Source organism: Vigna radiata, chromosome 7, assembly GCF_000741045.1.
Source record: "Vigna radiata var. radiata cultivar VC1973A chromosome 7, Vradiata_ver6, whole genome shotgun sequence".
Lineage (NCBI taxonomy): Eukaryota > Viridiplantae > Streptophyta > Magnoliopsida > Fabales > Fabaceae > Vigna > Vigna radiata.
In genome coordinates, this window is record NC_028357.1 from 5,000,557 (window position 1) to 5,015,512 (window position 14,956).

The 14,956-nt window shown below is 34.4% G+C and overlaps 1 protein-coding gene across 2 annotated transcripts; it reads left to right on the forward strand.

Annotated features, from left to right (window-relative positions):
* Positions 1-947: 947 nt before the first annotated feature.
* On the forward strand, positions 948-14,284 carry LOC106768845 (translin-associated protein X). Of its 2 annotated transcripts, none has more exons than XM_022782934.1 (8): positions 948-1,079; positions 1,145-1,263; positions 2,575-2,654; positions 3,129-3,270; positions 3,349-3,498; positions 5,493-5,694; positions 12,072-12,090; positions 12,169-13,776. In XM_022782934.1, exons 1-8 carry the CDS (start codon positions 1,016-1,018, stop codon positions 12,212-12,214), a joined length of 822 nt encoding a protein of 273 aa, XP_022638655.1. In that variant the 5' UTR covers positions 948-1,015; the 3' UTR covers positions 12,215-13,776. The 2 variants fall into 2 exon arrangements, with proteins under 2 accessions (XP_022638655.1, XP_014509690.1); XM_014654204.2 differs by lacking the exons at positions 12,072-12,090; positions 12,169-13,776 and adding exons at positions 13,790-13,891; positions 13,983-14,284 and having other exon boundaries at positions 949-1,079.
* The last annotated feature ends 672 nt before the right edge of the window (positions 14,285-14,956 follow it).

The following is a 14,956-nucleotide window of genomic DNA, read 5'->3' on the forward strand; positions in this document are numbered from 1 at the left end:
ACAAAAATTTAAATACCTGTCAAGTGTTTAAAGTATACGTGGGACCACACTAATACAAGAAAAGTTATTTTTCAATATAATAAATTTATTTCAAATAGTATATTTTCAACAAAACTCAAACCATATGAAATCAAGTTCTGAGGCTTAATTTAAATCGACTTTTACAGTTTTTAATTCTAATTTTTTATCATTCATTACAAATTACTTCTTCTTTTTTCATTTTTTTGAATTAAAATATAATAATAAAAAATATGTTTAAAGTCTGATAAATATGTTGAATAATAAACTAATAAAATCAGAATATTAAATATTTAATGTAATTAAAGGTTAAAATTATATATTATTGTAGTTTAACGTTAACAAATATCAAACAAAAATATAATATCAACTTAAAACAACATAAAAATGAAAGAATATGTTAGTGTAATAAATTTAATAATGTCACTAAAATGAACATAAAAATAAATTAGATCAATTATTAAAAGATTTGTTAAATGTCCATATAAGTGGAACATGTAGAAAACAAATATTATCACTTAAATTATAATTACAATATTTTTTTTTTTACAAAAGAATAATATATTGGGAAAAAATTCATATTATATAAGTTTATTAACTTCAAATGCAAAAACGTATGATACTAAACTTTAGAGTTTTCTTCAAAACATATCAAATATAATTAAAAAAAATGACAAAAATAATTAAACGAATTTTTTTTAAAATAAAACATAAAGCAGATTGAAATTTATAATATGTTATTGTTATAACAATAATAATTTTAATAAATAATATTAATAATAATATTTTGAAATGATGTTTTATGAAAAATATAAGTAATTTTGAAAGTTCACATCTTTTAAAAAAATTTAAGTTCATATATTAGAAAAGAAAAAAAAAATGTAGATAAAATTAAAAGATTACAGGGTCTTAGGCGTGCGAAGTATAGCTATTAGTTAAGCCGTTACTAATTCTAATTTGATTAAAAAGAAAAGAAAAAAACAAAAGATCAGAACACATGTTACACTCTCTACACAAGTTTTCTCTGTTCATGGCATCCAAACCTCAACGGCTCCATCAAGGTAACCCTCTGTCTGTGATCGGAACATCTCCCATTGCTGTCAATAACTTGTTTTCACTTTCACAGTTGCAGAGACCAACTTTCAGGGCTCAGCAAAGAGGGTAAGAACCATGGTCACATCCACAGCCATTGAACCCGCCATGAAGGACGCTTTTACCGGATATGCTGAATATCTTAATGACCTTGTAATGCTTCTTATCTAATGTCACAGACCATTAAATTTGTCTATTCTTTATTTCAAATTCCCAAGCTTTTTGAAATTCATTGCAAGATTGAGTAGGAGTGAGTTGAAAAGGGGTTTTGCTTCATATTAGGGTTCTTTCTTCACGTTTAGGCTACTTCATATTAACTTTCATACATTATTGTTTTCAGATTCTTGTTTTCTTTCTTCACTGGTGTATCGAGGACAATCTAGTGCCCTTTGAGGATATGTTTGGAAATAACAGTTTGGTTGAAAAGGGATGAAGTTTAATCTATTTATATAATCGTAAAATTTTTAAAACATATGAAAAGGGATGCTTGAAGTTAAATAACAATCCCTTATTTATTTCCTTTCATTTTGAAGAATTCTTAGCAATGAGAACATTTACTTCAAATTTTCTCTCCAAACTCGTTGGACCCAAACACTGAGAGAGGAGGAAAGGACTGATGGGATGTTAAATGTTGACCATTGTATTTGTAATGGGAATATTGAATTACTATTTGTCCTTGTGAAAGTGGCTAAGGAATCAACAAATAGAATGTTTTTGTTGGAAATCATAGAAATTGTGCATTTGTTTTGAATGTTATACTTTCCTATAAAAACTTTTTCTTTGTGTTTTCTTATCCAGGGAATATAAGCAAAGTTGATGTTGAAATTTTAACAGTTTTGATTATATATATTTGTTCTCCCCTCGGCTTGGGGCTTTATGTTGGAGAATCTCCTCACAAATTTCTCACATTTTTCATTTTGTGAGGGTAGTTGATTCAAGAAAGGCCATCACCTCCAAGAGGCTCACATCTGAACACAGAAAGCCCAAAATGGATGGCAGACTTTATTTAAAATTGGGTTGTTTGTTAGTCATTATGTAATGCACTTTTCTGTTTTTGTTCTGGACACTTTAGGTCCAATAACTTTCCCTACTTAGGTTTATCAATGAAAGGAAAAAAGGAGGCAGGGAATGTTTATTCCCATTTAGTGTCTTTTCTTCTTCCTCTAGAAAGTTCTTAGTGTAGCTGTAGCAAAGGCCTAGCAATAGTGTTTCGCTATTCATTTGGGATCTTGCTAATTGATGTTTTGTAGCACACTACACGTTGCTCCTTTTTACAATAATCTTGCCTCTCTGATTATATATAGAAACTTACTTTACAATAACTTAATTTGAAGGTTTAAATCTATAAGGATATTGGGTAACTAAGAACATCCTTTAAAGTCAGAACCTTTACAATATTGTGTTTATAGTTCCATTTTTTGTCTATTATTTTGATTCTTTTCAAACGTATATTTATATTTATAGAATGACAAACGGGAAAGAGTGGTCAAAGCAAGTCGAGATATAACAATGAATAGCAAAAAAGTCATATTTCAAGTGCACAGGTTTCCTCTCTCTCCACTCCCCCATCCCTCCTGTTCTCTATACATCTTCATGGCAGTGTTACCCGCATTACGTTATATCTTTTTCATGCTCTTTTCTGGGATTAATTTGTCCTGTGTTGTTGAATTTGTCATCTGAATCAATCAAGTTAATGTACTTCAAAATTATATTAGTGCGATGAGATTGTTTTCTATTAGCAGTGAGTATTATCTAAATTACATTACTCTTGCAATCTCACATTCATTATTTATACCTTAATTCCCCTTGTAATTTTTCAATGCAAATATAATGAGTAAATATGAGTTAATTAGACCTTTATGTCTCGATGAATTCTTTTTCTAGAGTAAAAAGATAAAATAAAATAATAGGCGTCCAAATTCTACCGCAGATGATTAATGATTTATTGTTATAATCTTAAATGTCATCTACATCTTCGCGATCCTACTGACGTTACTGTATTTTAATTTCATAACAAGGATGAGTAAATTCAATAAAGTGGAAGTACTTGAGAAAGCTGAAAAGGATTTGGCAGCTGTGACAGATCAGTATGTTTCACGACTAGTCAAAGAATTGCAGGGAACTGATTTTTGGAAGCTAAGGCGTGCATACTCACCAGGGGTATACTAAACAAAATATTTCCTCGTTGAAATCAAATACTTTTCTCTGATTCTTGTCTTAGGCGGTTGCACTATGCAGATACAGGAGTATGTTGAAGCAGCTACGTTCTGTTGTTTCTGCAAAAATGGAACGCTTTTGGAGCTTGACGAGATAAACAAAACATTGCTACCACTTAATGATCCATCTCTACATCCTATGCAGATAAATGTCCTTGATTATCTATTAGGGGTAAAAACAAATTTCTTAACATTTTATCATTTTCCCTGTTCCGTAGACCCAATTTAACAGATTCTTAATATTTCTTGATTTGCTGTGATGATTTCTGTAGTTTCATTTGCCACTTTTTTAACAATCTTCTTATGGAGGTAAAGCATGCATAGAACCTAAGTTTTATGTTGGGATAAGACTTTTAACCTCTGTTTCTGTTCAAGTTGATCCTTAAACTATTGTTGAAAACTTGGACTAAGCCAACTAGTCTGATCAGCTTAATGGGGAACCAGACCTATCTCCAGAAAAAGTCATGTCTTCAGATCAGAGATGTTATTGACCCATGCTTACGTCTTTAACTCAGCTTTAAACTGGTCAAAACCGGCTCATCCAGTTAAGCTTTGAATTGGTCTTTGATTGCTGTTTACAGGCCCATGTATACTGTCCAAGTTGCTGCTGTACATTCTGACCACCTGTTGCCTGCTGATACCCTTTGTACATTTTATGCTGCTCACCTTGGGCAGATCTGATTAAAATTGAAGCATGCACACGCAAAGGGAATAATATCGAGTGAAATAAGGCAAAAAATTGGACAGAATTTGCACTATGTTGGATTTGAACCCATGCTTCCTTTCTTACCAAGATGGGCTACTGTGAGTTTACAAGATACCCGTGTAGCAAATTTTTCATATATAGAATTTGTTCGCATAAACTTTAAAATTATATATACTTAATAGACTGACTAAAAGTATTCTGTTTATATTTGGGAGGCTAGCTAGCAACTGAACCACCACATCAGCCAAACTAATGTAGTTGAAGTTATATATAGAATCTTTAGTGTTAAGTTTAACATATGTTCAATTAGTGACCTACTGATTCAACCATCAACTAAGTGTATTGAGCAGGTCGATAATTTGTTGGTTCTGATACCAATGCCGTAAACTGTGCATTTGTTAATTGAATCCGAATATCCCTTACTTTTATTTTTTAAATCACCTTTTCATAAATTTTTGACTTTTCTAAAATGAAAAAAAATAAAATAAGAAAAGGATATAAGGTGTGCAACTATCAGAGATGTAAGCCACCCTCTTCTGCTATCAAATGGTGCATCCTCTGTAAAATAATTCTCGTTATGCTCCATATTGACTTCATTCTTCCTCCATCCTTTTTGGATCTGTCTGCGAGAGAATAAACTCAGATATTCTCACAGACCTGCCAATTGAAGTTCCTCCACTGGTCTGCCTTTCTCCATCAAAATTGCCTTTTTGCATTCTTCTTGAAATGGTAGTGAGTTCTAAGAAACTTTCTTATTATGCATAGGCATTAGTAGAAGGGCATTAGAGGAGCTAATGAGACACTTCACTGTGGGTAACTGGTGTGGGAGGATCATTGACGGTGGAGATAGGGGGAACTGTAATGGTTTTTTATGGCATTGTCAATGTGGCCAAGGTGGTGTGAGATGTGACCCTCTTTATTTTCTTGAGTTGACACATGCTTTGATGATGATCGTGTGCTCAGTGAGGGTGATGGGTCAATACTACATGTCAGTACTCAGCTGGTTGCACCACCAGAGATGGCACAACTAGTGCAGGTGGTATTAGCTCACTAACTTCTAGGTGGGACTCCATGAAATTTGCACGTTTGCTGCTGATAGTGTCAGCTGTTGGAGTCAGAGTTGGCAGTGACCGTGGTTCCCTTTCCGTCTCTGTTACTGCAAAGAAGACTTAATGTTTTGGTTATTCCGAATTTCATCACTGAATCTTGAACCACATTTTTAAAAAATAAAATAAAGAAAAACTGATTTAAAAATATAAAAGTTAAAGGTCGAGATTTAAGAAAAACAAACAATTGAGATTATCATTGTCAGTACTTTAACCCTAACTTAATAGAAGGAGCCAATAGAATATTATGCAGTTTAAGGATCAATTGGGGAAAAATAAAAGTCCAAGGTATCTATTTGTGAAAAATGTTATGTTTTAAGGGAGTTAAATGATCCTTTCTTTATTTGTTTTTAGCTTGCAGATTTGACTGGAGAGCTGATGCGTTTAGCAATTGGTAGGATATCAGATGGTGAACTTGAATTTGCTGAGAAGATATGCAAATTTGTGCGTGATATATACAGGGAGCTTACTCTTGTAGCGCCACTTATGGATGACAATTCTGACATGAAAACAAAGATGGATGTAATGCTCCAAAGTGTCATGAAAATAGAGAATGGTAATGCATTAGTTTTCAAACTACAGTTTGCTAGATTGAAAGTTCTATTTATCAAGTTTGATGACTTGATACCTTATTACTCCAAACACACATAGAATAAGCTAGTGGCTGATTGGAAAAATATTTCATCTCGTCATATTTTAAAGAAATTAGTTCTACATTCACTCATGAGATTCTTTTCTTAAGTTCATGATTTTGGATCCTGCATATTTCAACTCCATTATTTTCTTATGTCTAAAGTCATTCTCACTCTTAAATATTGATCTTTGCTTCAGCTAATGGCTATACTTTTGTATGATAACCCCATTATATATATAATCTTAAAAACCTATGGTACCTAACATGGAGAGTTCATGAGTTCTAGGTCAAATGATGCATGAACATTGTTATGGTAATTCCTACCAAAACATATGAACGTTTACTATGTGTTACAACAAATATACATATATCATAACTATGAACAAAACTACCTCGCTTGAGGTATCTATGTTCACTATGCTATAAGACTATTGCTTGAACGACCAACTATATCCCTTAAGAGAGCTAATGTTGCTTGAGTGATACTAGTTCTAGAGGAGAGAAAATTGGTTGGACGACCTTTCTCTTGCTTGAGCGTTCTTTTGTGGTTTGATCAATCAACTCTAGAGGAAAGAGAATCAATACTAACTCTCCCCCACTCAAGCATCACTTTATTTCTTGATTGACATGACTAGGTGCACAAGCCAAAGCACCACCCAACAACCTAATTTTTCATCACTTGAGCGACTGGTCACATTAGCAGTGAGAGTTGCAGAGGAGTGAGAATTGCTTTTGCAGAGGAGAGTCTCGCATAAGCCACAAGTTGGAACTTGGGCAAGGAGCATTGTTTCTTAAGTAACCATGACGGCACATGAGCAACTTCATGGTCACATATTGGTCCAGTGTCGTGTATGTATTGCCCAATTTTAATTGATGGATAAGTTGCTTATGCCAAGTAATCATGCATGCAATTGCTGCTTGGTATTCAACTTCAACATTAGATTTGGCAACTATTTTCTTCCTCTTCCAAAAAATCAAGTTTTCACTAATGAAAAGTGGACCTCCTATTTAATGGTGATCCTACCCAAGCAATGTCATAATAACAAACGAGTATGTTTACCTAGTTGACACAATTCACATTGAAAAGACTTAGCGATAGAAAAACTAGAAACAAGTAGGCACAAATTTTCTAGACTCTAGTGCCCAAAGTGTTGATGTACAAGAGCTAGAGTGGCATAAAAAACACAACTTACCAAGGACTAAGATGATATAATCCTCCAAACTCGTCCAATTCCAATCGTCCCTCCATTGCATTGATCCTATATAAGAATACAATTATTAACAAATACGACAAAATGATAAAGAGTGAGAGTAAGTTTGTTAATAGAGATTTAGATTAAAAGGAGATTTAGGGATAAATAAGGTAGAGTTTAAAGAAGGTTGAGGAAGAGGATGAGTTTGTTTGATGTCTTGTACTTTAATTTGAGAGGCTTCAAAAGACAAGGAGTCCAAAAAGGTCAAGGAGGCATCGAAAGGTTCAAGAGAGGAGGACTAAGAAATAAAGGATTACTAGATTGAGCCACACCTAAAACAGATAATGCAAATTGGTTGGTTGTTTGGAGCTTGCAAAGTTCATGATAAAGCAACAAAAATTTTAGAAATTAAAAGTAGGAGTGATGACTTGGGCCATATTAGCTAGTTGAGACTGCTAGTGAGCTTTGGTGTGACATTAGTGGAACGACCACAACCACCACCTCATCCTCCATTGCAACTACCATGCTGAGAGGAGTGAGAAAGGAATCTTCCATAGGCATTGAATTAATTTCTCTTGAATTTAGAAGGAAGAATATTTTATTTCTCATACAGAATTATTAGGTCATTGGATCTCTATGTACAGGAGCCTGTTGGCTGTTATGGAAATATTAATCAACTAATTCTAGGAAGACAGATCCCAATAATTATGGGATTTATTCTAGAAACATAATCCTAGCATTAACAACAAATAATCAACTATGATGGAGAATAAAATTTAAACTTTCCTATAATACATTAAGTATCAATTTTGACACTCCTCGTTAAGCTAGTGAATAAATGTTTTTCATTCTCAACTTGGATATAATTCTTTCAAAGTTGATCCAGTTCAGGCCCTTTGTGAGAATATCTACAAGTTGATTTTGAGTGGACACATGAAATTCAAATCAAGCTGCTATCAAGCTTTTCTTCTATTCACTTCAATGTGTTTGATTCTATCATGCTGTACCGGATTGTGAGCTATACTAATTGTAGATTTATTGTCATAGATAACTTCATAGATTCATCTCACCTTCTCTTCAAGTCTTCCAATATAATCTTCACCCTTAGAAGTTCACACATTCCTTGGGCCATTGCTCGAAATTCTAATTGAACACTTGATCTAACCACTACCTTATGCTTTTTGCTCTTCCAAGTCACCAAGTTTCAACCAAGGAAGGTGCAATATCTAGTAGTTGATTTCCTATCCACAACTAACCCAACATAATCTGCATCTGTAAATGCTTTAATACTTACACTCTTGTCTCGTTTGAACAAAATCCCTCTTCCCAGGGTCTCTTTTAGATATTGAATAATTCTAAGGACAACTTGTAAATGTACTTCTTTGGTTGATGCATGTTAAATATAGTGAAAATTACATATTGGAATTAATCCCTTGTGTTAAATACACACATAGGGTTCTCTATTTATAATAGAAGAAATATGGGCTAAGCCCAAATAAAAATGAATATGTAAGAATAAAATAAAATAAAATAAGAACAATGTTTCTCTAATAAACATATAGGGACTATATTTCCCTAATTAACATAAACACAATATAAACTAAATATAATATCTCTAACAATGCATAAACTGGCTGATTAGATTAGCAACAAACGCAATGTCTAGCCTAGAGTAGGACAAGTAAACAAGCCTGCTCACAAGTCTCTGAAACATTTCCTTATCGAATGCAATATCCTCCTCTGCACTTCCTAACTATGTATTTAGATCAACTAGAGTATTTGCTGGTTTGCAAACTGTTTTACCTTTGAGCAAGTCAGGAATGTACTTTTGTTTAGATAGGAAGATTGCTTTCTTAGAATGGGCCACTTCAATTCCCAAAAAAGATTTCAGTCTCCCTAGTGTCTTAATCTCAAATTCTTTGGCAAGACATTGGTCTAACTCTTGTTGTTCCTACTTGTCGTCCAGTTAATATAATATCATCCAAAGACACCAATAATATTGGAACTCCCCCTGAAATTGAATGATAAATAGTGTGATCCACCTTGACTTTGTTTATAACCAAAACTTGTCATGACTCTGGTGAATCTTTCAAACCATGTTTTCGGGGATTGTTTTAGCTTATCTAGAACCTTTTTTAGTTTGCAAACAGTTCCAGTAGCAACCTGTTCATCATAACCAAGGGGTATCTCCATGTATGTTTCTTCTTCAAGATAACCATGTAGAAATGGATTTTTCACATCCAGCTATTGTAGGTCTCAATCATGGTTTGCTGCTAATGATAGTATTACTCTGACCATATTCATCTTAGCAACCAGGGCAAAAGTCTCCAAATAATCTACTCCATAAGTTTAAGTGAACTCTTTGACCACTAACCTTGCCTTGTAATGTTCAATGGTCTCATCTGTTCTATACTTTGCTGTATATACCCATTTGCACCCTACAGGTTTCTTTATAGCTGGTAAAGTGGTAAGTTCCCAGGTCTTGCCTTGTAATGTTCAATATCTTGTTTCCATTTCTTGTCACACAATGCTTTAGATACAGAGGAAGGTGTGTGCATAGTGTTTAGGTTTGTGAGAAGTGTTTTAAGGGTAGGCGAGGCTTTTTTAAATGGTAGGTAATTTGATAGAGGGTAAATTGGTTGTTGAGTGCATGTTCTAGCTCCCTTTCTAAGAGCAATGGCTAGGTCAAGGTCAAGGTTTTGGTCCTCTTGTATTTCTGAAATTTTATCAATACAGTCATTAGAACTATTTATAAGATTAAAAGATGTTACCTCATGTAGTGGTGGTGGTAGTGGATCGGATTCTTGGACATGGACAGTATTTGGAATGGCCTTCTTTTCTCTCGTTGAGTATACCAATTTTTTCCAAACTTCCCACTATTAGTCTCAGGTTGAGGTGCCAGATCTTCTGCTGAATCTGGTCTCCTTTCAGGTTCAGCAACAGTACTCCCAATTTTAGGCCAAATAGTGCTCCCAATTTCAGGTTCAACAGGTCCGACAATACTAATTTCAGGTACAACAGGTCTAGCAGCACTAGTTGTGCCAATTTCAGGCCCAAAAGTCATATTTGGAAGCATTAGAGTCTCATCTTCCTCTCTTACATTCTCTCCCTGAAGACGAGGTTCCTTGAAGTATCTCTTGTTCATTAAAGGTGACATCTTTTGACACATAGTCTTCTTGACGGAGAAGGAAAGCATTTGTATCCCTTTTGTGGAGTTGAGTACCTTAAGAATACACACTTGATAGCCCTAGGATCAAGTTTCCCCCTATCATTACTATAAACATGTACAAAGGATACACACCCAAATATTCTATGTTGGAGTTTATTTGTAGGGTCCAAGTGTGGGTAGAATGTGGATAAGACTTGCATGGGGCTTTTTGATTCTAGGATATTTTAGGGTAACCTATTGATCAGGTAGGTAGTAGTAAGTAGGGCTTCCTCCCAAAATTTCTTAGGAACATGATTTTGAAAAAGCATGGCTCTAGTTTGGTTTAATAGGTGGTTGTTTTTTCTTTCTGCAATCTCATTTTGTTGGGATGTGTTGACACATGAAGACTCATGGATAATCCCTTCTTTTTGGCAAAAAGAGTTTAGCAAAGAATTAAAGTAGTCCTTGACACTCAAACCCAATCCTCTTAATATTGACTCCAAATTTGTTTTTAATCTTTGATACAAACCGAATAAAAATAGAGATAAATTCAGATTTCTGTTTCAATATGAAAACCCAAGTCACCCTGGTAAAATCATCAATGCTTGCACCCGAGATATTAAGAACATTAACAGGGCCTTATACATCAGTATGAACAAGAGAAAAAGAAAAATGACTCATTTTATTACTAACAGGAAAATGGTACATGATTGTGTTTAGCAAACTCACACACCTCCCAATGTAGACTCCCCGCAGAGGAAGAAAATATTGCTTTCACAACTTGGAACTAGACATCCTACAATGGTATAATTGGATTTTCTTTGTTAGTCTTGGTGGATTCAGATATAAGAGAGTGACTTCTGATAGGTATATTAGGATCTTGTATGTGTAGTACAGGCCATTACATTCTCTAACATGTGCAATCATCTTTCCCAAGTTCTTGTCCTATAATATACAAGCATTGTTATAAAAAAAACAACATTACATGAGAGATCTTTTGTAAGTTTTTGGATAGAAATTAGGTTTGTGGACAACTTAGACACGTAGAACATTTTTAACATTATGGATGAGTTTATTTGGACCTCTCCTTGTCCTATTGCTTTTAATAAGGGTTTCGTCCGTTGTGGAAATTTTGTTGTTGCTAGGACATGGAAAATATGTGAAATAGTATTTGGGTAAGGGTGTCATATGGTTTGTGGATCCATAATCTAATATCCAGGAGTGGGTAAATAGTGTATCTGAAACATAAGTCCAAAAGAAACGGAAAATTATCAGAATATGTTAAGGAGTGTGTACCTATGGGTTTCTCCAATTTACTCAGAAAAGACCTTACCCTTTCTATCTCTTCATGATTTAGGACCAGCCTCTTCACTATGTCCATTAGCATTGTTTACTTGCCCTTCTCCTCCCCTTTTTTGAGAACCTCCTTTTTTGACCCCATCTTGGAGGTTTCTTCCCCCACTCTCGACTGGTTTTCCATCTAATTTCCAACACTTCTTCCGAGTGTGGCCTGGCTTGTTGTAGTAGGTACACCAAATTTTCTCATGTTTTTTCTCTGTACTAAGAAATCCATTTTTGTTTTGATTAACAACCATGGATGTTCCTTCTTCAACTACCATTGTTGTGCTTTCAACAATTGGGGATTCCAATATCAAATTTCGCCTACTTTCTTCACTCCGAATGATAGCTACAATTTCATTAAGTCCTGGGACTCTCTTTTTCCAGAATTTGGATATGGACCTGATTATATTAACAATTCAAGCCTACCCAAAAATCATAAACCCTATCTTTTTCAATGTAATCTTTAAGGATTGTTGAATCTTCTAAACACCTTGCTTTTTATAACACGAAAGTGATCCAATTCCATCCATAGAGACTTGAGTTGATTGGCATATTCTATGACATTTGTTTCCCTGTTTGCTTGCAAAGTTTTCACCTTTACATCATTATTTGTGCAGCATCCTTGGCCTTGAATAGGTTTGTTCCTCCGCTTCCCAAATTTCCTTTGCTGATTTAAGGAACATACAAGTATATCACTAATTTCTGGTACCATAGAATTCCACAACTATGCCATGATCATGGAGTCTTCTTCGTCCCATGATTTGAACTTGGCCGTTTCATCAGGGGCATTGTCAGTAAGGTGACTGCCCTTTCCTTTTCCCTTCAATATGGTCCTAATGAGTTGAGACCATTTAAGATAATACTTCCCAGTTAGCTGGTAAGCAGAACGAATATTCTGCAATTCTCTAACACTCTGGGATTTTTCCGTTTCAAGAATGGACTTCTCAGTCTCAGCCATGGATGAAGACTGCGATAAGAGAGGAAGACAACAATGAAGGCTGTAAGGCTAGCAGTGATGAAGGCTACAGTGCATAATCGAGGCAACGACGGGTCAAGGTTGTGTAGTAGTGGTGGCCGTGATTAAGGGTTTTAGGCTACAGTCAAAGGCTTCTAGGATCAGGAGCTTTAATACCATCTCAAATTAAGAAGGAAGAATATTTTATTTCTCATACAGAATTATGAGGTCATTGGACCTATATGTACACGAGCCTGTTGGTTGTTATGGAAATATTAATCAGCTAATTCTAGGGAGATAAATCCTAATAATTATGGGATTTATTCTAGAAATATAATCCTAGCATTAACAAATAATCAGTTGTGATAGAGAATAAAATTTAAACTTTCCTAAAATACATTAAGTATCAATTTTGATAATTTCAAAAGTAAAAGGATTGAAGAGACACAACAATTGTTCTTGAACCGTATCATAGGTTTCACAATAATACTTGACAGAATTTTAGTAGAAATGGCTTCAAGGTTTGGGGGAAGTCTAACAAGAGCACGTACCATGGAAAATTGCTTTATTTGTAAAATGTTTCTGCACCAGTAGTGAAAGGCATAAGAGTAGAATATTATGCAATTAGGTCACCAAGCTTTGCAGGATTTTGCATGTCTATGTTCTTCAACTTGATGAGCATCGTTTGAATAAATTTTCTTGGCCATACATCATAGCAAGTCATAAACACCCAGTAGATTGGGGGCAAGAGAGAAATAGAGGATACCAGAAAGATGCTTTAATTTGCTACCAACGAGGTTGCTCAGCTTTGACAAATATTGGAGGTTGGAATTGTCAAATGATGAGCCCGACTTATCCTTGAAACCATAATTGGACAACAGCAACCAAAGTGCTGTAATTTGCTATCCCTATGAGCTTTTCGCATGGGATCATTCGTTATGTTGGTGAAAGTTACGGGAATAACTTACTCCAATTCCAATTTTTATTGGATAGAGTTGATCTAGCTGAAGCTATCTCCTAGGCAGAGAGAATATAAAAAGAAAGTATAGAGAGATGGTGAGTTTTTGAAAATGAATAATTAAAAAGTTAAAATTTTAATTTTTATATTTAACATAACTTAGAATTTTAATCTTAATTTTTTTAAACCATCCTTCCTGAATTAGAAAAACCGGATTTTACAATGTGATGACACTATTTACATAAACAGCAAACCGTTGCCACTGAATATAAAATGTTGATTATACAGTATTTTCATTCATATTGAAAACCCAATATAAGATAGCCTTTTCTCCCCCTTCCCACCCAAAGTGTGAGAAAATTGTTAAGATCTTCTGTATACAACTTTTGCTCCAAACTCGCTGACATATGTTCTTGATGTAGCTTGCTTTAGTGTTCATGTGAGAGGGTCTGAGTATATTCCACTTCTTGGAACCGACGATCCAAGTTCTTTCCTGGTGGGAGTTCCAGATATTGAACTATGAGGTATTGGATTCATTCCTGAGCCTTAGTTTATCCTGGCTTTTTGCGCCGAGTTTGTTCCTAATGAAAGGAGGTTTCCTTATCTTTACACCAGCTATCCATTGGACGCTTTGTAAGATCTGTCAATGAGAGATAGTCTGCTAGAAGGTTTTGGAGGTTGATATCATTGCAAGGACCAATCTCAACAATATTTTGTGTTTTGCCCATGACCACCGAAGAGGATGTTTAAGCCAATTCTTGACAAAGATGACAATATACTGTTCTTGTAAAGGTTGATCATTATCACATAATGTTGTTGAACTTGTTCTAAATAGTATGAGATTCAAGAAAACTGATAAGTTTGAATGAACTATGCTATCATTCGAGCATTTCAGCATTATCTTCACTTTTTCATCATATCTGATGTGTCTCATTTATTGACAAGTAGAAAAGTTTTAATTAGATAAACCTTGAATTAGCCATCTCTGCCCACAAAATGTCACTAAAACATGCTTAAAAACTCGTGTCAGGAAATTAATGGATACTGGTATTCGCCGGGTTTGCCTGAAGCATACTGTGTATGAACAGCTGTGTATACAAATTTTGAAACTTCATTTTTGTTTGTTGTAGTTGGGAGTGAAAATGGATTTTGTTTATTGATTTGGGACAAGTTGGGACAAGTTCTGCAAGATTTACAAGCTTTTGAAAATACCTGTTATAAGTTCATATTCAACTTATTTATTTGATATAAGTATTTTTTTTTTCTTGACATTTTTGAAGGTATGGACAAAATGTATACTTCTTATTTGTACTATAAAAAATGGTATAATCATAAAAATAAACTAATTATATAAATGGTGTTTTAATAATTTTTGAGTTTAAGGTTCACTTTTTATTTTACAAATTAGTTTTAGTGCATGATTAGTTTTACGTAGAGTTGTCAAAACGGGTAATCTGGCTCGACTTGACCTGGTTTACCACGGGTTGGTTATTTAGTGAGTCAACCAAACCTGATTTATTTATTAGTGAGTTAAAAAAATTCGAACCTAGTCCGACCCACCATGGGTTGGTGGGTTTCACTCACCTGCT